The 21323-nt window shown below is 37.3% G+C and overlaps 3 protein-coding genes across 5 annotated transcripts; 2 read left to right on the top strand and 1 right to left on the bottom strand.

Moving 5' to 3' along the window:
- Positions 1–3230: 3230 nt before the first annotated feature.
- Positions 3231–5016, bottom strand: ponzr3 (plac8 onzin related protein 3; the record flags this gene model as incomplete). Its single annotated transcript, XM_084404304.1, has 3 exons — positions 3231–3350; positions 4664–4818; positions 4914–5016. 3 exons carry the CDS (start codon positions 5014–5016, stop codon positions 3231–3233), a joined length of 378 nt encoding a protein of 125 aa, XP_084260430.1.
- A 2387-nt stretch (positions 5017–7403) lies between these two features.
- Positions 7404–9996, top strand: ponzr4 (plac8 onzin related protein 4). Its single transcript, XM_084406144.1, has 4 exons — positions 7404–7674; positions 7870–7999; positions 8326–8480; positions 9295–9996. Exons 2-4 carry the CDS (start codon positions 7897–7899, stop codon positions 9415–9417), a joined length of 381 nt encoding a protein of 126 aa, XP_084262270.1. The 5' UTR covers positions 7404–7674; positions 7870–7896; the 3' UTR covers positions 9418–9996.
- Positions 9997–13840: 3844 nt separating this feature from the next.
- On the top strand, positions 13841–20722 carry ugt5g1 (UDP glucuronosyltransferase 5 family, polypeptide G1). 3 transcript variants are annotated; one of them, XR_014626816.1, is made up of 3 exons: positions 17129–17552; positions 18278–20331; positions 20508–20722. XR_014626816.1 is itself a non-coding variant. In XM_084404936.1 (2 exons), the coding sequence occupies exon 2, from the start codon at positions 18289–18291 to the stop codon at positions 19873–19875; it is 1587 nt and encodes a 528-aa protein (XP_084261062.1). In that variant the 5' UTR covers positions 13841–13940; positions 18278–18288; the 3' UTR covers positions 19876–20722. The 3 variants fall into 3 exon arrangements, 2 of the variants coding, with proteins under 2 accessions (XP_084261062.1, XP_084261061.1); XM_084404936.1 differs by lacking the exon at positions 17129–17552 and adding an exon at positions 13841–13940 and having other exon boundaries at positions 18278–20722; XM_084404935.1 differs by having other exon boundaries at positions 18278–20722.
- The last annotated feature ends 601 nt before the right edge of the window (positions 20723–21323 follow it).

Here is a 21323-nt window from a genome sequence, read left to right as displayed (position 1 = left end):
TTATCAATATGTGAATAAAATGAAATCTGTTCAACAAATAACATGATTGTGTCTCTTCAGAAGATTTTGATTAAACCGCTTGATTCATTTATTTAACGATATCTTTATGAACATTTTGAACGATCAAACTTTCAATGGAGGGACAGAGATCTATCAGATTTCATTCCAAATATCTTCATTTGTGTTTCAGATATGAACGAATGACTTTTGGGTTTGAAAAGACATAAGAGTGCAATTGATGACAGAATTTTCATTTTTGGGTGAACTAACCATTTAAACTTACAGCTGCTTTGTGAAAATTACTATAGAAAAGCGTCAAACGATCCAAGTCTCCTGCCCTAAAATGTGAGTTTCACTTTAACGGATTGGTTTTAGAATCACTTCACTCCAAAGAGCACAGAATAACAAATATGCACACTGTGATCGCATCCTGACATATGGTGATCGATCGGCTGTGGAATAGGAGCAGGTGTGGGACACTGAGAACCATCTAAGACAATGGGATATTATACAAACCACAACTGTTACAACAGGAGCAACTTCATTTACATTAAGAGCGGAGTTTAGTATGTTAGGGGTTCAGTCTCACTCCAAGGTGCTAACTGCACTTTTTCACCGCTATTCTGCAATAAACGTCACCATTTTCATCTTAAAGATCTATGTCCATCCTGTGTGTTTTTCCCCCTTACATATTCTTTTGGCAATCATTAAAATCACTCTTGATATAATACTGCAGCTGGGTTCCCATTTAGATGAAATGGCAGTTAATTTGATGCTTTATACACTTCCAAACAAAGGTTCCAAAATTAATCTTTTTCACTGTGAAATTTAAAAATATGATTTTAAGCCAAAAGCAATAGCAAAGGTTAGAAAAAAAGAAAGAAAAGAGAAATCAGTTGTATAATTATTTAGTTCCACCAGTAGATGGCAGCAAACCACAAGTTTACAAGTAATCCATAAATGGAAGATTACCAAAAGCACCTGGCAACAATCTGTGCAGGAGTCGCCTATGTAATAATTGTATTAGTTAGGATACTTTGAATAAAAGTAGATATGCCAAATGACCTCCTGCTACCTTACGCCGATACTCTAAATGTGTGTCCTGCCACTTGGCAGTGCGCTGAATGTAGGAGACCAGAAAAAGTTTCTATAAATGCATACATTTATTTTTGAGGTAGCCGTAGCCCACATGAAGGAGATATAGAAGATTAGCCTAATCAAGATCTGTGTGATATGAAGATCGTGCAGTGTGATGGAATCTGACTGATGAGTTTTTTAACATTGTCCTAAAGATTAAGGTAATAAACAGGACAATGCAGACACGTAGATGATCATACATGCACTGATAGAGATGAAGAAAGGCAGTCTTAAAACGAGAGATGGGTCAAACATGATAGCAAGATGGCCAGTCAAGAACTCCAGTTTCGTTTATTTCCGGTAGGCCCAATTATAGCATTAAGCCTATTTGGCATCTGGGTTTAGTCGGACAAAAGTGGAATTAAGCCATTTATACATGTTATGTGGCAATTAAATATAAGCAAAGACACACACACACACACACACACACACACACACACACACACACACACACACACACATTACATCTTGCAGTTAGCCACTAGAGGGAGCCCAATAATCAAACATGTAAAAAATATTATAATTTTAATTTTACTGTAAAGCTGTTAATAGTAATGGTTAATAGTATGTTCCCTTACTATACTGGGAAATAGCTTTATATTTAGTTTAATTTACAGTAAAGTACTGTTAACCCGTTTTTGGACGCAAAAAAGATAAAAATAAAGCAAATCAACAGTGAAAAGCCAAAAAAGGACGTTAAAGGAAGCTTTTATGTTGTTAAATCAGTGTTTTATTGCATTATTTTTGTGTCGTGTGTGTTATCATGATGGTGTTTTTTATTTGTGTGCATGACGCTGTGCATCATATATATATATATATATATATATATATATATATATATATCAAATACAACTTTGCTCAGATCCATTAATAATATAGATACAACTTTTGATTGGTAAATGTTGAAATTAACAATTAAGATTTTTTATTTGCTTTAGAATTTTTAATTGTTAGATCATTGTCAACTATAATGCATTTAACTATATTGTCAGTAAATGGGTGATTTTTATTATTATTATTTAATATTTTTGAATATTATAAAATAAAATCTCTTCTGCTCAAGGCTGCATTTAAAATAGTCAACTGTAAAGCAGTAATATTATTACAATTTAAAATAACTGTTTTCTATGTGAATATATTGTAAGACATTTTCAGCATCATTACTCCAGTCTTCAGTGTCACACGATCCTTCAGAAATCATTCTAATATGATGATTTGCTGTTTTCTTATTATGATCTAATTACTATGCCTATTTCTTATTAAAACAGTTGTGATGTTTAATATTTTAGTGGAAACCTTGATGCATTTTTTTAGGGTTCTTTGATAAATAACTGAGAACATTTATTTGAAATAGAAATCATTATAAATGTCTTTACTGTCCCTTTTGCTCTATTTAATCGCTGCTCAATAAAAGTATTAATTTCTTTCTTTTAATCTTACTGATCCCAAACTTTTGTGCATTTAAATGGTTATTTTAATTAATAGCATATATTAGGGGACACATGAATGAAAACCTAACCTGTGTGTATTAAAACAAAAGAACATACAAAAACAGTGGTTTTTAATCACAATTATTTTTATTTTAACATGAACGATGACATAATACATTAAAAATATTTATAAAATTAAACTAAAAGCTACAGTTTAAAACAAAATTAACAAGGACCTTATGATTCCACGTGATGATCTCAGTTGATACAAACGTGTTCCATGAAGTCTAACGAAGCTTCAATACAGTTGTTACCCTAAACTCAAGTCAAGTGTCCTTACAACTCGTTTCAAAGGAGCTTTACAGAGATAACAGGACAATAATGCATTTCAGCTGTTGTTCATCTGAAGTCAGTTCAGTGTTGATTCAGTTCTGTTGTAAAGATCATCAGTGTCATCATCCAGACCAGTTCAGTTCTCATCCAACAGTGCCACTACAGTCAGATCAATAATATTGTTGAATATTAAGTGAAAGAATCATGTAGAGAAGAGTTTTCAGGCTTCATTCCTCAGCAGACTGCAGCTGAAATCCACACCTCGGGGTCAGAACTGAGTTCATTTTAGAGTTGAAGTTACAAATCAGTGACTGATGATGATGGAGTGTTTTATTTTCGGAAGCTTAAGAGGGAGACGGGGTGGTTGCGAGACTTCAGCTCACGTCTTATCTGACAATAAGAGCACGGCCCGCAGCAGAAGGACAACACGCAGTCGTTGCAAATAGAGTCCTGAGAGAGAGAGAGAGACATTTCACGTCTAACATCAAAGAATGAGGGATCAGTTGACTTAACTTAAAAAAAGCGAGGAAACCCGTTGCCTTAAGATTATTAAGTAAATAAACTTCATGTGTCATAATCATTTAGCAAACATGCATTCATTACTTCAATGAGTTCATTGATTCTGCATTAAATATTACATTGTTTAAAATAATATACCCTTTTTCACTAACTATGATTTTGTATAAGTTCATTTCTGAAATACATAACTTAGACAGTTTCCTCTGATAACAGATCACTCTAAATTGTAATGTGGACTCATGCATTTTCTGTAAAGCTGCTTTGAAATGATGTGTATTGTGAAAAGCACTATACAAATAAATGTGAATTGAATGTGTAATTGAAAAAATTAAGTTATGTGAACTTGACAATTCAACATAACTTAATTTTTTCAATTACGAATCTAGTTTATAACATTTAGCCTACTTAATAATTGTAATTATTGAATAATCCTCACTTTTTTAAGTTAAGGGGAGACACTACAGGCAAAAACACTGTTATTTCATGCATCTGTCAATTTTGAGATTTTGGGCTTTTTGGCTTTTCATAAAGTGTTTTTTTCAGGCTAGTGGACAGAAAACATGCAAAATACACTTTTAACTGTAGAGCACTTTATCTATTTGCATCCTTAGATTTCAATTACAGTATATAGGTCTATCTTAAAAAGACTTTAAAGTTTTTCCTCCTACATTGAGCCAGAAATCTCCACTTCAGTAACACACCAAACTTTACAGTTTCATTCTGATCTATATTATGGCGGTTTTTACAAAGGGGTTTGTTCATATATAATTTTCCTGATTTTATACAACATTTTATTCCTAAAAAAAATGGTGAAAATGTAATTATTTTTGGCTGTTGACAGTATTTTCTGATTTGTGGAGTGATAAATATCCAATATCCCCTCTGTAAAAACCTTTGGCTCTAATATATCAAATAAATGAAACAATAATTTTAAACCTGACTTCATCTAGTGTTCAGATTTTTGTTCTAGAAATGTATGCAAATTAGTGCATATTTAATTAGACTGCCTCATTTGCATATTTAAACATACAATTTCAGAAAACTTGTAATACAAGAAATGTTTGCTATTATTAATGTAATCAATCAACTGGTGAAGTATGGTGATATTTATTATTAGTTGTTTTTTTTACCCTCTTCACCTGGGGTGTCTCGCCTCCTTCAACTGTCTTAAATGAATGCAACTAGTTCAGAACTGATTAAGAGATGCATTTTTTTTGCCGTGAATTCCAGTAAACCTCCATTACCTCAATGCCATACGTGCGTCGGACAGACACTCTCATTGCCATAGTGATGGGTGGGATGAGGCCGAAACTGTCCAGCAGAGGCAAGCAGAGACACTCTCCGTGATCTCGGGCCGTGATGCAGGCGAAACATGGGGCGCACCAGAACGCAAAGCAACCTGCCCAACAAGATGGGGAAGATCAGTCACCGCACAAAGAAAAAGACAATCAAATGTCCGACTATCTGTAGGGATTTCAATGAAACTGCACTCACAGTCTGGGAGTATGTCGCATTCGCAGAGGCTGGTGGACCACTGGTCAGAACCCGGAGCCAAAACCAGGGGCTTCGGCTGCTGGATCACCATCTTAGTTGCCATGATGACTTGAGCTCTGGTTATGACTGATGGCGAAGATCAGGAATGAGTGTCGATGAGAATCGGAGTTTTCAGACTTTATAGAGACAGCAGTGAGCAAACACATGCGTAGAGACACGAGATTAGCATCACTTCACATCACGTCTCCACAGAGCGGGTTAGTCCGGTCCATGCTTTTCTTTTTTTTATCGATAGATTTCAGGTGATTACCAGTTCTGCTGACGTCACGTGAGAATGGCTCGTCTTAATGAGACTGATGCAAAACCTGATTCCCCACAGTCCGACATGATCCTGGAACAACATTCCAATCAACCAATCTGATTTGAGGGACAGGTTTACAGTTTTGTCAAGTTTAGGCTTATAACCAGGGTTAGGTGCTTCTACATCAGCGTTATTCACCAATCATTTCCCTCTGATTTTATGGATAACTCATTGGTACGGATATGGTTGAGATACAATTTTCGGGGAGGAATTTTGTTCCAGGCTTAACAAAATATGTTAACCCAGGGTTAGTGATGACAAAATAACTCTGATACTGATACTGAGAACTATCTGTGAGAAAGAATAGGAAGAATGCAAAAAAAGCACTCAAGCTCAATATTTCATCATTTAAATGTTTAAAGCAGTAAGAGGCAAACAAAGGGTCTTGATGTCAAACTTTTGACATACCAGCCTTTTAATTAAGGTCCTACTGCTGTTTAATCAGGATGCATTATGGGATGTTGAACTGATTTTTTTTACATTCATTTTATTATCTATTATTGTTCCCAGGTTTCTTTATATAACATCCTTGGGAGTTTTTCCTTGCTAACCACCTTTACAAGTTACATTTCATCATCTTCTTCCAATACTTTTTTTTTTTTTTTTGGTCAACAAACGATTTGGTGAAAATCCAGCTTTTAATGTTGTTTATATGTCTATGTGGTGTTTTTAATATCGTTAGCCTCATAGCATAATTGCTTAAGTCATTTTTTGGCCAAATTGTGGTATCTGCCTAACTTTACTATCCTACCACTGCTGCAAAACTTGTCTTGTTTTCCAAAAACATTGAAATATGACTTAGGCAATTATGCTATGAGGCTAAAGATATGCTTTAAGACAAATCATGTGTAAATTCATAAGTCGACACCATTGCTGAGTATTTTCTCCTTAAAACTGCAGTGAACCAAAGACGGTTTGAAATCGCTGGTGTTTCTGACGTCACAAACTACCTTGTAACCAATCAGATCAACGTGTGATCGTCAACGAGTGGATCTCTGAGCTGAGTGAGTGAGTGGAGGCGGGGCTCATTTGCATATTCATCGATCCGCGTATACTAAATGAGGAAAGGGTGTGGAGTTACATACATTCAGTCGTTCGTTGGTGATCAAAGATGAGTTTTAAGACATACAATTGTTGACTACAGGGGGACTGTAAATAAATGATTTCCTCATTGTGGTTTCAAACATGTCAAAAGAAAGAAAGAAAGAAAGAAAGAAAGAAAGAAAATTTTCCAGCTGCAGCCGACGTCGAACACACCTTTTGTTTGTGCTCCAGTTTCCCGTTTCCACGCCCCCCTTATTTAGTCCTTGTCTATTCCTTGTTTGCTTGATTGAGTTCACCTGATCCTCATGTGCTCTGATCCCTTTATATTGTGCTCCTTTCCCTTGTTTTTGCTGGTTTCTTGGATTCCTTACTTGTGTCTATGGGTCTTGTTAGCTCTCACTATGTTGAGGGTACGTTTACTTGACAAAGAAGTGCTAAAAACAGAAATGTTTTTGCGTATAGATGACAACGTAGTCAAAATTATCCTCATTCAAATGGATCTGCGAAGACGACTAAAAGCGATCATGCCAAGCCAGTAGTTGGCGATGTCACTTTGTTAAGAAACACTATGCGTCTATAGACTGAACACACATGCGTATGACATAACCGTTTTCACAAATGCACATTTTTTGTAGTTTACGGTGAGACGATAACGGGGTCGGGATCGTTTTCAAAAAGTTGCACTTTGAAACCTGGTTTTAAAAGTTTGTGTATTCAGGCCCCCAAAATGCAGTCCACAGCAGATTTGAGCTCTGGATTTGATTTTATCTGAGCAGAAAGCAGCGCACCTGAATCGCCTGTTATTAGTGATTTGCTATTTAGCAGATGCTTTTTATCCAAATGCACACTATCTTAGAGTACTCACCGAAAGACTGGGAAATCACAGAGACATGATGTACTCTGGCAGTCGATGTCTGGCCTATCTTTACGTAATCAGTAGGCTACTGTAAGAACGAAGACGATTTCATAAAACGTTCCTGATGATTAATCAATAATTGATTAGAGGATTCTGAGTTTCACTATATTAAAGCCCTGCATCCAAATAAAGATTGTGACATTTATCTCACCTCATTGCACCTGTTTAGGTACTTTCAAAGAATGAAGTGTAATACAAAGGATAACCACGTCATATTTCTTGTCCGTTTTTCTTGCATGCTTGTCATTTTTGTCATTATTACCATGCTCTGATCTGATGAAAGCACAACTAGAAAGTTGTTCTTTGATAAGCATCCTTTATGTGCGTATACGAGTGAGAATCTACGTGTCGACATCCCCGACATCCTCCCTCCCCCTAAATAAATGACAGCATCGCCCTCACAAGGTGTCAGTCTTCTGCTGAACTTTCCTCTGTCCCAGGTAAGACAAAATCTGCTGCTGGAGCAACTGTTGAGCCAAGTGTTATTGTTTTTAGAATTTGGAATTAAAAATTTCCTTTATGGAAGCAACAAAGTAACACATTTTAGTGTCTGACATTTGAAGTCACCTGTTTATTAATTGCTAAAATTCTGCTTTAGATTCTTTATAGTTCGTTCTTTCTTTCTGGGATTTCAGAGTTGTTGAATCTGATACTCATTCATCATGGCAAGCAAGATGGTGATTCAACAACCCAGGCCACTAGTGGTGTCTGCAGCATCAGACCAGTGGTCCACCAGCATCTGCGAATGCGACAATGTCAATGAATGTGAGTTTGTGTGTGTGTGTAGCAGGGGCGTAGAATTTAGTAGGGACGCTAGGGACGTGTCCCTACCAATATCCAGTGACACTGATATATCCTTAGCAATAATTTCGATCAAAACTTAAAATATATTTATATTGATGTCCCCGTCCCTACCAATTTCAAAATCAAACCTACGCCACTGGTGTGTAGGCTATAAAACAAATAGTGAATCAAGGCTTTTAAGAAAGGTGCAATCTCTGAGTGCTCTAGAAACTCTCTGGTGTGTTTAGCAGGTGCACAGTCGGATTGTTTAGGCAGAATAATGACTTGAATTGGTCGGTCTTCTGTAGGTTGCTTCTCTGTGTGGTGTTTCCCTTGCTTCGCCTGCATCACAGCCAGAGATCATGGAGAATGTCTCTGTCTCCCTCTCCTGGACAGCTGCGGGTGTATTCCTCCTGTTACTCTCTCCATGAGGGTGTCCACACGACGACGATACGGGATCACGGTAAAGACGAGAGAAACTTTATGATAATAACCAAAGCATAGATTAGAAAGAAACTGCATCATTTTGTGTTATTACAAGCAGAATCAATAGACCTTAATCAGGTAGCGCCATGTTTAATTTTTGACAGGAATGAAAATGAGGCTGTGAGGGAACGAACGAGTGCGATCAATACGTTGTTGAGCTGACGAAACTTTCAGTAGACAAAAACAGTTTTAAAAAGGTGTGAGTTTTACAGTGGGTGCATAATAGGCCTTCACAGAAGCGCCATCTTTGATTTTTACGGGAATGAAATTGAGTCTGTGAGGGATTCATCTCTTCAGTTGGTTGTACTAGTGTTATTTAATGTGTTTTTGGATTGTTCTGGTTATGAAACAAACACTGCAAAAACATAATTCCAAGAAATACAACATTTCCTAGACAACATGAGCTCTGGTTGAAAATATAAGTGATCTAGGAGCGTTAAATAGCCATTTACAGCAGATGCCATTGAAAACACAGTAAGTCTTTCCCTCACAGCCTCGCTTTCATACCTGTCACGGCGCTGCTCTGAATAAGGTCTATAAACTATTAAACACCATCACATTAGCTATATTGTAATGCATACTTCTTAGCCATAACTAACACTTCGTTAGGACGAATGAAGATATTTCTTAGCCATCTTATCATGCTACCTTGAGTGGAGCCCCTCTGTCTCGGTCATAAATTACTTTCTGTCACACATTACTTTTTGTCAAGTCACGTATACGTATTTCTTCCACAGTCAAGGATCTTATATTGTGGTTCTTTATGTTTAACCCCTGTTTTCTTCACGCAGGACTCGATCTGTAATGACTGTGTGTACTCTTACTTCTGCGGACCGTGCTCATGGTGCCAGATCAGACGGGAGATGAAGGCAAGACTAACACCTATCACTCTGTTCAACAACAGGCCAACCTAAAGAGCACCATCATCTTCCTCACCTCTATTATCATTTACACAATACATTCTCTAAAGCGTTCTGTCTTTATCGGATCACAGTCATGTCAGTCCAAAACACAAAGACATGCTGTTTTGCGGGTGTAATCAGAGTTTTTGATCTTCCTCCCACACACACTGACCTGAGATCAGCCCTTTGGCATTGCATTGTATGGGAATGAGTTTAAGATGTTGATGGTGTACAGCTTTAATCCAGGAAGTGGAGAATTCTGAACAATGGATTCCCTCAAGGAAAATGCCGATTTGGGATCCTTAGTGTTACAGCATGTTTAGTGTCACACCACATTCATTATTTTTATTATAGATTGTTGTAATTATTAAAGACATAGCATGTTCTTTTCTTTTTATCTCACACTCTATATCTTTATGAAAATATGTTTAATGAGATTTTCACTGTGGTTGGAAAGTTGTTATATTGAGCCATTGATACGTGACACTTGAGGTTTGACATTAGGAAAAGATGTTTTAGTGCGTGTCTGTGTTTGTGCAGATCTGTAAATGATGAAATTAATAGAATATAAAAATGTCAATAAAGCTGATTAAAAATATATGGGTTTGTGTTTCATGCTCTGTCAACAAAAAATAATTTTTAGAAATTCTCCTTAGGAACATCTACACACCCTTTGGCTGCCGTTTTCCACTTTTACATAAAATTGAATAAGAACTGGGGCTGACAAGCTCAAAGCGCCATTCAACTAACTGGTGCTAAACCGAAATGTCCATTAATATCCAGAGGTCCCAGGAAAAAAATATGATTTATTTTTTCATATGAATGTTTTATAGGTATTTCATTAACACAATTAAAGGTAGGGTAGGCTAAAGCTTTGAAAGCATAAGATCCCGCGCTCCCTTCAGAGCGTCTCCAAAGCCATGCCTCCTTCAAAACACATGAACACACACAGCCAGAGCAAAGTCTGCAAAGCGTCACGAGAGCCGTTAAATTACTTCGTGTCTCAAAGAACATAACATTACAATAATAATGAATGTGAACAACTTAGAGGGCTCTGACTTGTACCACATCTGTTGCAGGATCAATTTCGTAGTGTTAGCATTGAAACGCATAAATCCAAAACCAAAAATCCAAATCCAAAAACAGCTCTGGGTTGAAAGTCACGGGTATTAACTCATTGTTTTGGTTCACGGGGAACTGTAAAAGGTTTCTGATGTTTGTTTGCGGAACTCAGTGACTGACGTCTGTCTACAACTCTGCATAGCATTAAACACACTGACGACGTGTGATGTCTGCGCGAACAGGTGCGTGGAGGTATGCAAATGTATCGGTTGACTGGCAGGTAGAACCTACTATCATTGCATTCGGACGTATGAATGCAATGAATGCAATGAAATTTTTTGGACCTGAGACTTCCACAGAAGGTACATTTTTAAAATATTTAGACCACTTCTATTATTGGATGTGAAGAGAGTTTTAACCGGTATAACAAATATTGTTTATAAAAACCATTGCCTAAACTAAAATATTGGATTGGATTTCAAGAACCATCATAACTGCTATCTGATGATGGGTATCAGATATCAACTGCATATGGAACAGACTTGAAATGAATTGACACTGTGATGAAGGGGCTTACAATGACACAGGTAACTCATAATAACTTTGCGCCTGTGAATATTAATATTAATCTACATTTCGGCCTAGCATCCTTTTTTTTTTTTTTAGCTTGTCAGCCCCAGTTACTGACATCAATAATTTACAGGTCTGGACAAACACTAAATGCTAAATCGTCCATTTTTTTTTTTTGCCATATAAATGTGGGAAGTTGAAAAAATGAAATGTTTGCATAATAACAGCATTAGTCATCTAGGGTCATCTTTACATTGCAATGTCCATAGTTTATTGAAAATGAAATCGAATGAGGCCTGTGGCTGTCAAGCTCCTGAACTACAAATCAGCTACTTTAAATTACAATATGACCTTTTCCTGAAGCATAATTACCTTTCAGGTCCTGAGGGGAACCCATGTGCAAAAATACATGGGTAACAAGGAAACTTTCTTCATTCTTGTATTCAAATAAGCCATGATTTCTTTCAGTTGAATTGTTAAGCCATAACACAGAAGACATTTCTGCCTGTGAGGAGAGCTAGGTGAGTTCATCTGAAAGCTGAATCAATAATAAATCAGTTCTTAGCTTATTTTATTCTGTTCTTATCTTCTCAGTTCACTCTGCAGTGGCTACCATATAGCAACAAACATGATATTTCAACAGCCTCAGCTGTGATAACAGTGAGCTCGAATCAGTGGAGCACTGGAATCTGTGGATGCTGATGACTGCCATGTCTGTGAGTTTGAAGTGCTCATCATCATTTCGAGTGATTCATTCAGTAATTTATCTATTTTTGTATTTCCTACTCTCCAGGCTGCTTCACCACAGGGTGCCACACCTGCTTTACTTGTTCCACAGCATCAGATTTTGGGGAGATTTGCTGTCTGCCCCTGTTTGACCTTTGTGCCTGCGTCATCTGTGAGAACTTGATTCAACATACAAGTAGCCTATGTGTTGCATAATAAACTGACAAAAAGTACCAAAAAGGTCCATGTCTCTATAACATGAGTATTTGGACACATGCCATACAAATAACATTGCTATTTGGACATGTCGTTAAGGATTCTTTGAATATAATATGGCATGTGAATATGGTAACCCAGTATATTCAACCCAGCTGAATATAAGTGCACAAAACTTGCTACATTTCTAAACATACAGTAATACTTGCAGTTCAATTTGGTTTCAGAAACATTTGGGATTCTGTGAGTTCATTCAGTGAAAGATTCGTCAAGGTAACTGTGACTCGTAAGTTCATGAATATTTGCCGGTGATTCTTATCTCGTGAGAATCTTTTGTTTTCTTTAGTTTTTGCATGTCGTTCACAAGGACAACTCAATACAAAGACGCGTTTTCTATAGTCGTTATTTTGTTGAATGTGCTCTATTTCATCATATTCAGTTCAGACGTAAAATCGCGTTTGCAACTCGGGGTAAAATAGGCTAGTATAAAAATTCCTTTAGTCGAGACGTTGGAGATTCACGCTGAGTGTGAAAAAAAAACAGTGAAATGCAAACTCAGAATATTATACAAACCTGCAAGAATTAAATGTTAAATTACACAAATATACTTTATGTATTTAATCTCACTTTATTAACCAATATCTTTGCTGCTGACCTTCGATGATCCAATTCACCCATACTAATAAGCAACAATGACTTTAAATTTGTTTTATTTGCGCCCTCTACTGTACAGGCATGCACTTGCATTTTCTTCAGCCTAAGGCTTATTAATTTCAGCTTTGGTGTGAAAGGGCCTTTACATTTGCCAAAAATACAACTTTTTTTTGTTGTCATTAAAAGACAAACAAGAAAAAGTAACGCAAAAATAACATGACGCATTACTTTCAATAAAAAGTAATGCAATTAGTTACTTCTAATGCAATATTGTAACGCATTACTTTGAAAAGTAACTTTCCCCAACACTGGTCAAGACAATGGATTACTTTAATTTTTCAAATCTTATAAACTTGAATTCAAAATCCAATACAGTTCATTGAGTTGAAGCGAAGAAATAAGTTCAAATAGCACAACGGGGCAATCATGTTTTTACCTTTTTGAACAACTCAATATGGTTTCCCAGACAGCAACATAGTGTCGGCCCAGATCCGGCCCGCATCCGGGCTGTGTGGAATCCACGTGTACCAGATGTGGGCCGACACTATGTTGCTGTCTGGGTTACTTCTCTACAGGGGGGTTTGGCATCGACTGTTTGTATGTGACCTTTTTCATACTGTTTCCCAATACCATCAGTTGCTTAAATACATAGTCAGATCTATGCACAATCGCACACACATACTCACTGTATTCATTTTTAAGCAAATTTTCTATTTGGTCAGGACAAGGCAGCACTCTTTGGAGCTTGCAAAATATGAGAAATCATTAAGGTACAATATTCTCAGTCAGCTCCAAATATAACATTAGTATTCCCAGAGGCAGAATGTTTTGTACCAGGTAATTTGAACTATAGAAAGTAACAGAGGAAAGAGGAAGCTGTGGTTTTGTGATAAAGTCCATGAAGTGAGTCATAGCCTGGAGTCATAGTCAGCAATTACACCTGCCTTTGTTGCCTTTGGCAGCTCGCCTCCTCTTTCAAACCGAATGTTTGAGATCTTTATCAAGATAAGTCATCTACAAGTTGTTTGCGTTGATGATTTTGTAGCTTGTTGGACTTTAAGACTTCTTCGTGTGTCGAAAATAGTTGTTGATGTCTCACTCAGTTCTAAAAATAAGTTTAAAGATGAAATGTTATGGTTAGCCATTATTACATGTTGCACCCAATTCTTAAAACATTAAATAAAATATTAGTTCTGTTCACCACTTTGAGGGTCACATTAACACTGAACATTTGAACTTTGCACAGATGGACCAGATTTCTGCTCAACCAGCTTAACCCTGCAAGCCTCGTCTGTTGGCAGAAACAAGTAAGAGTTTCACAAAAATATTCGAACATTCTGTGTTTTAAAGCTTATATGCACATTCACAAGCTATTAAGTTTCATATTTTGCACAGATTTTGTTAGTTAATTGTGCTTTTTGCTGTGCCAGTATGTGAATCTGCCAAACAAATGCATATAATAGCTAACACACAAGTAACAATGTTAAACCTCTTGCTGCTTGGTGAATACAAGCCTGTTGTCATTTCTGTTTGTTGTGTTCATTATGGGAGAAGCCTGCTTATAATGCACAGCACAACATTCTAGGGAAAATGTATTTTCATTATTTTTAGCTTGATGTATTGTGTAAAAAAAAAAAAAAAAAACCTGTTTCAATATAAAATGGATAGTAACTGTAGAAAATAATTCTTAATCGATACTTTTGCTTTCCCTTCAAAATATCTACAAACCCATAGAAGAAGCTGTGCAAGACAAGACTTGTTTCAGCGAGAGGATATTTAATCTGGTATAATCTCTTTCTGCAAAGTTTCTGAATTGACAAACATATTTAAAGGCTTGCATTTTTTCAAAGTACTTAATTAAAACGTTTTTTGGGACCGAGAACTGCAAAATTTGACTGGTACCAACTACTAAAACTTTGGTTCTGTGGCAACCCTGCTTTAAAACAAGATAAAACTATTAGACAATGGGGTAAAGAAAATAATTCAAGATATATTCTTAGAATGTGCACAAATTTGTTTATCAGGTTTATCTCGTTTTTAGGATGTTTAGGTATTTTTGTTGGAAAACGACAAATGCACTATTTTAGAAAATGTGTTTTTTTTTTTTTTTGCAGTATGCTGCAACGTATTCATTTTAGCAATTCAGGTTGACCTTATAGTTCGGGGAACTTCCTGGAATTTCCCAAAACAACATCAGGAATTTGGTGGCTTGTAGTCTGGATGAGGCAAGACTTCTGTTGACTGTCTCAGCAAGTTCATTTTAAGCTGTATTTTCTCTATGCAAGTTTCTTTACACTGAATAAAATGATTTTTTCAATTAGTTATCACAACTTAAATTTAGCATTTTTGTTGTTGTGATGACTCAAAAATCCAAGTTGATTAAGCTTAAAATTTTAAGGGATCATGAACACTTTTTTAAAGTTGAAACTACATATATTAGTTGTTCTAATATTGTAATGTACAAGCAGATCTTGATAAAACCTTCCCAGACAGCAACATGGTGTCAGACTCGTGTGGAATCCACATATACCAGATGTGGGCCGGATTTGGGCCGATACTATGTTGCTGGCTGGGTTTTTAGCAGTAGCTGATCCAGATCTCCAAACCAGTCCTGCAAGACTGATTATGACTGTATTGCTCTCAAATATTCAAGAAAATGTTCATTTTGCTATTTTGCATTACAATTTATTATTTTGAAATAGTATGATAAAAAGGATAGTGCAATTGGTTGCAGTTATAATCACGTTATAATTGTAATGGTGTAAAACAAATTGACCATTCTAAATATAAAGTGTTTAATGGAAAATACATTATGATTAGTGCTGGGCAACGATTAATTGCGATTAATCGCATCCAAAATAAAAGTTTGTTTTTACATAATATATGTGTGTGTATTGTGTATAATTATTTTGTATATAAATACACACACATGCATGTATATATTTAAGAAATATTTGCATTTATATACTTATATTTATATTATATATAAATATAAATATTTTATATATAAGTAACACATTTTTCTTAAATATATACAGTGCTATGCATACGTTTAGACACCCATGCTAGAGTTGACTAAAAAGAGGAATAAAAAATCATCTTTTGGAAATTGAACTTAATGCCTTAATTAAAAAAAATAGGAAAAATCCAACCTTTAAGGACACCAATTTTCTTTGTGAATGAATAATGTATCGTAAATAAATAAATGTTCTTCCTTAAAATACAGGGTGCATAAGTCTGGACACCCCTATGTTAAATTCCCATAGAGGCAGGCAGAGTTTTATTTTTAAAGGCCAGTTACTTCATGGATCCAGGATACTATGCATCCTGATAAAGTTCACCATACCTAGAGATTGGCATGGAGTACTTTCCATAAGATCATCTCTCAATGCAAATCAAACCAGCTATTAGGCTAACTGAAATAAAACCATGCCAATCTCTAGGTATGGTGAAGGCTATGTGATGATGTGGGGCTATTTTAATTCCAGAGGCCAAGGGAACTTTATCAGGATGCATAGTATCCTGGATCCATGAAGTAAATAAAAATCTGCCTGCCTCTATGGGAATTTAACATAGGGGTGTCCAGACTTATGCACCCTGTATTTTAAGGAAGAACATTTATTTATTTACGATACATTATTCATTCACAAAGAAAATTGGTGTCCTTAAAGGTTGGATTTTTCCTATTTTTTTTAATTAAGGCATTAAGTTCAATTTCCAAAAGATGATTTTTTATTCCTCTTTTTAGTCAACTTTAGCATGGGTGTCTAAACTTATGCATAGCACTGTACATGCATGTGTGTGTATTTATATATACAAAATAATTATACACAGTACACACACATATATTATGTAAACACAAACTTTTAATCGCTTAATCGTTGCCCAGCAATAATTACAATTTGTACAATTTGTACATGTATTACATTATTATAAAGTACAAACTCAGTGTGCTGGATTTTGCTTTGCACAGAACAGATTAGTGATCTTTAGAACTTAAATGAATGTTTAAATGCATTTCACTCCAAGAATGACTGATCCAAGCTGTTTTTTGGCAAACAAAACTATGTGTGAGCCGAGTGCTAATAGCCCTTTTGCAGCGCCCCAGTTTTGCCTTGTTATTCAGTCCAGAACCTAAAGTTGAACATTGATGCACACAAAGGCTAACAGGGAATCAGTGAGGACATTTTGCTCTCTCTGACTGGAAGTTAATCCAAAACTGTGACCAGAGGCCACTTTAGATCTCATGTGACAGAGCATGAGAAGGAGGTTTAATAAAGAAACACACAGTCTTTTGCCTGTTTTGGCCTGTCTTATACAGTGTGGTTGGAAGTGATCACATCTTTAATGTGTGTGTATACATTTTGGAAATCCAAAGCTTGTTTTGGCAGCGTTTGCACAAGACAACCAGAGCGTCGGTAGGAGTGGCTGAGTCATACAAAAGGTAAAGTAAACCTCCCTGAAAGTTTTTGTTCGGCAAGTATACGGGTAATGCCTCAAACAAAGATCAACACTAATGTGCTAAAAAGCCGATATTTTCATAATGTGTTAGGTGATATTAAAATCCTCGATCTGTGGGCACATGGCTCGATATATCCTGTTAAAAGGCCTCTTGATGGTATGGATTAATAGAGTGTTTGAGGTTTGTTGTTGAGCTGAATGCACATATTTGAGCTACACTGTGCAGATAAGTTGGAAGAGAAAGTCAGTGGGAGGAGCTGGAGGGGATGTGGGATTTAGGAGAGGAAGAGAAAGAGAGAAGTTCCTAACAGTAAGGACTCGGCCATCAAGGATGAGACAAGTATCTTGTACTGAACAGCTGCAGAGTTTTTGTTTCTGCTTTTGCTCAAGATCTGGAGATTATTACGATGCAATTTGTTCCAGCTAACAAATGGAGTATTATCTGAAAACAGGAACAGGTAATTCCAGTATAGTGCTGTAGATGCAGGACAGATCAAACATAAACAGAAGTGCTCTCGTTCTGACTGTTTTCTTTTAATGCGCTCTCATTTATCATTCCTGATGCTTGTTGGTAAATATTATGAAATTCTGAAAAGTTGTATGGTCAGGGCCAAACTTGTTGCACTTTAAAGTGGTTTCAGACATGAAACATTTCTTATGCGTTAAGTTAATGTTGGTCTGGATTGTATAAAAGTGCTCAAATTGTGCCCCAAAATGTATATAGCCTTAATTTATTTTATGTATAGCTTATATGATAATGTATTATTCACTGACCGGCAGTTTGGCAACAGTTCTTCTAATCCCAGACTCGAAGGAAGGAAGGAAGGAAGGAAGGAAGGAAGGAAGGAGCCATTTAGGAAGATCGTGGCCATATTCCAGGATGATTGCAACAATTTTGGGGCCAGGCAGTGTGTAATACAATATTATATAAGCTATGCATAAAATAAATTAAGGTTATATACATTTTGGGGCACATTTTGAGCATTTTTATACAATTCAGACCAACCTGTGCCTTCCACAAGTGTTTATATTTCCATTTTTCAATCACGACCTTGTCTATTGTATATGCAAAATGTCTAACTATTTATTTTAGGAGAAAATACTCTGGCTGTAAAATTGTAAACATCTTGCTCTCTCTCTCTCTCTCTCTCTCTCTCTCTCTCTCTCTTTGTGTATTTTTTAGCTTTCTAAAAGATGGATTTGAGGTCGACACAACTCTCTGCACTGACTTGTCTGCTCTTTGTGTCGTCCTGCTGTCATGGTGGAAATATCCTGGTGTTGCCTGAGGATGGCAGTCACTGGGTGAACATGCAAGTCATTATGAGAAATCTCCACACCCGCGGCCATAGCCTCACAGTGGTGCGTTCGTCTAAAAGTTGGTACATCCAAGAGAATTCCTCCCTCTACAACATCGTCACCGTCAGCCCAATGGAGACCGAAGACGTCGGCCCTGACTACTTTAAGATGTTGATAGAGAGGTCGCTAGCACTACAAAGGATGTCGCCCTTCGTTCGTTTCTTTGAACAACAGAAAGATATCACCAACATACTAAAGGTGTTTCACAACGCAGCGCTTCAAATGATTTCCACCATTTTGGATGATGCAGCGCTTGTCGAACGCTTGCGAGAGGCCAGGTTTGACTTGCTTCTAACAGACCCGGCGTTCCCAACCGGAGTCCTTTTAGCCAATTTCCTCCACCTTCCCTTGGTTTACAATGTACGCTGGCTAAATACTGGGGATGCTCACATGCAAATCGCTCCATCACCTCCATCCTACATCCCAACCTATAATTCATTGCTCCACGACCAAATGAGCTTCATGCAACGGACGGAAAACTTCCTACGGCATCTGTTCAGCCTCCTTCAGGAGCGATACATAATTGTGCCAATTTACAACAAACTGCTTGAGCGCCACTTCCTGCCTGGCACTGATCTTCTCTCAATGCAACAATCTGCTGACATTTGGTTGATGAGAGTGGACTTTGTTTTTGAGTTTCCACGACCCACCATGCCTAACGTGGTCTACATCGGTGGCTTTCAATGTCAGCCGCCTAAAGCCCTTCCCGAGGACCTGGAAGAGTTTATGCAGAGCTCTGGAGAGCATGGAGTAGTTATCATGTCTTTGGGAGCTATGGTCGGTGCCCTCCCTAAAACGATCACAGAAGCCATTGCTACAGCCTTTGCTGAGATCCCTCAGAAAGTCGTGTGGAGGTACCATGGGGAACGACCCTCGACCTTGGGAAACAACACTTTACTCCTAGAGTGGTTTCCTCAGAATGATCTCCTGGGCCATCCGAAGACTCGCATGTTTGTATCTCACGGCGGCACCAATGGCATCTATGAAGCTATTTACCATGGAGTCCCCGTCCTAGCTGTTCCGATCCTCTTTGACCAGTTTGACAACGTTCTGCGGCTGCAGGTTCGAAGTGCGGCTCGAGTGCTTCAAGTCGCAACGCTCACGTCGCAAGAATTCCTCGAAGCCCTCAAAGACGTCCTGGAGAACCCGACGTACCAAAGCAACATCCGCAAACTGTCAGAGTTGCATCGCGATCGGCCCTTGTCTCCTCTTGATAGTGCCACTTTTTGGATTGAGTTTGTCATGAGACACAAAGGAGCAGCTCATCTTCGCTCTGAGGCTAATAATTTGCCTTGGTACTCGTACCACAACCTAGATGTGTTGGCATTTCTACTGGCGCTCACTGCGATTGCTCTTTTGACCTCAGTATATGTCTGCAAGCTTTTGTGTTGCAGGAAGTCAGTCAAAAAGAGGAAGGTGGACTGAACTGAGCTTTTGATATGCTCATGGATGGACTTATTGCAAAACTGGGTGAAACTAAATTAAGTGTCCTATCCAACAATGGTCCATGTAGGGTTTTCACACGAAATCTGATTTCCCAAGTTATGAAATGGCGAAACATCTGCTGATAAATGCATTCTGGCCAAGGTCATGGGTTTGATTCCCAGAGAATGCATGCTCTGATTGTCTCATGCATGGTGAACATACGCTTGTGTCATTACTGTGGCAACCAACTGTAGGCCACATGTAAGTTGTACATGCAATGACTGAATAATGTGTAGCAATATTTTAGTGTGTATGTTTTTACAGTATTAGATGATGTGTTAACAAGTATAGTTCTGATTTAATGGTTGTGACTGCTAAAAAAAAACCTAATGCAAATGGAATAATAAAGCATATATACTTTGTACTTTAAACTACACTCTCAGAAAAAAAAAAAAAGTGCACAATTGTACCTTTAGGGGTACAACAGCTTGTCACTGGGGCAGGACCCTTAAAAGGGCATCTTTGTAAATTATTTCCTCCCTTAAAAGGTGCATATTAGTAGCAAAATGCACCTTAAGGTACTACTATGAATAAAAAAATAAGGTACAAAGATGTCCCAAGTACTGCCCCAGTGACAAACTGTTGTACCCCTGAAGGTAAAACTGTTGAAATTTCTTTCTAAGAGTGTATGCTATTCTAACTGTGGTGTCTTCACCAGATCCTCAACACATAATCTAGTGCCTATTAAGAAGCCAACAAGATGTATCCCCAGTTCAGCCTTGATATTGTTCCCTATCCCACTGTGAATGTGTTTTTAATCATCATTAAAGGTTCAATAGGCAACGTCTTTGCTTGTTTCAGTTCTTATCCACTTCCTGGTATTTCTTATCTCAGGTCATCAATTCTTTCCTGCTCTCATTCATTTACCACATGTTCACATAAAAGCATTCATAGCACACTACACAAACAGCCATGTTTAAAAATTAGTCATATTTAAATTAATACAATTTAAGCATCATTTTATATACACTCGCCAGCCACTTTCTTGTACACGGTTAGTACATTAGTTTCTAGTTCTTAGTTTCACGGTTAGTTTCATGTTGTTTACGCCAAATTCTGACCCTACAATCTGAATGTCGCAGCAGAAATAGAGAATCATCAGACTTTTCCAATCTTCTATTGTCCAGTTTTGGTGTCCCGTGTGAATCGTAGCCTCAGTTTCTCAGCGGACAGGAGTGTCACCGGTGTGTCTTCTGCTGATGTAGTCCCTCTGCTTCAAGGTTTGACGTGTTGTGTGTTCAGAGACGCTCTTCTGTGTTCAGAGATGCTCTTCTTCAGGTCTCGGTTGTAACGAGTGCTTATTTGAGTTACTGTTGCCTTTCTGTCAGCTTGAACCAATTGTTCTCCTCTGACCTCTTGCATCAACAAGGCTGAACTGTCACTCAATG

The sequence above is a fragment of the Rutilus rutilus genome (assembly GCF_951802725.1).
Source record: "Rutilus rutilus genome assembly, chromosome: 3".
Classification (NCBI taxonomy): domain Eukaryota; kingdom Metazoa; phylum Chordata; class Actinopteri; order Cypriniformes; family Leuciscidae; genus Rutilus; species Rutilus rutilus.
Note: the sequence above shows the minus strand (reverse complement) of the source record. Positions and strands in the feature narration are given on the sequence as shown.

What these genes read in the sequence shown, in the direction of transcription:
- ponzr4 (XM_084406144.1), top strand. Translation starts at nt 7,897, where the DNA reads ATGGCAAGCAAGATGGTGATTCAACAACCCAGGCCACTAGTGGTGTCT. An exon ending in ATGCGACAATGTCAATGAAT is followed by an intron (nt 8,000 to 8,325) that starts GTGAGTTTGTGT and finishes GGTCTTCTGTAG; the next exon opens with GTTGCTTCTCTGTGTGGTGT. An exon ending in GACGACGATACGGGATCACG is followed by an intron (nt 8,481 to 9,294) that starts GTAAAGACGAGA and finishes TTCTTCACGCAG; the next exon opens with GACTCGATCTGTAATGACTG.
- ugt5g1 (XM_084404936.1), top strand. Translation starts at nt 18,289, where the DNA reads ATGGATTTGAGGTCGACACAACTCTCTGCACTGACTTGTCTGCTCTTT.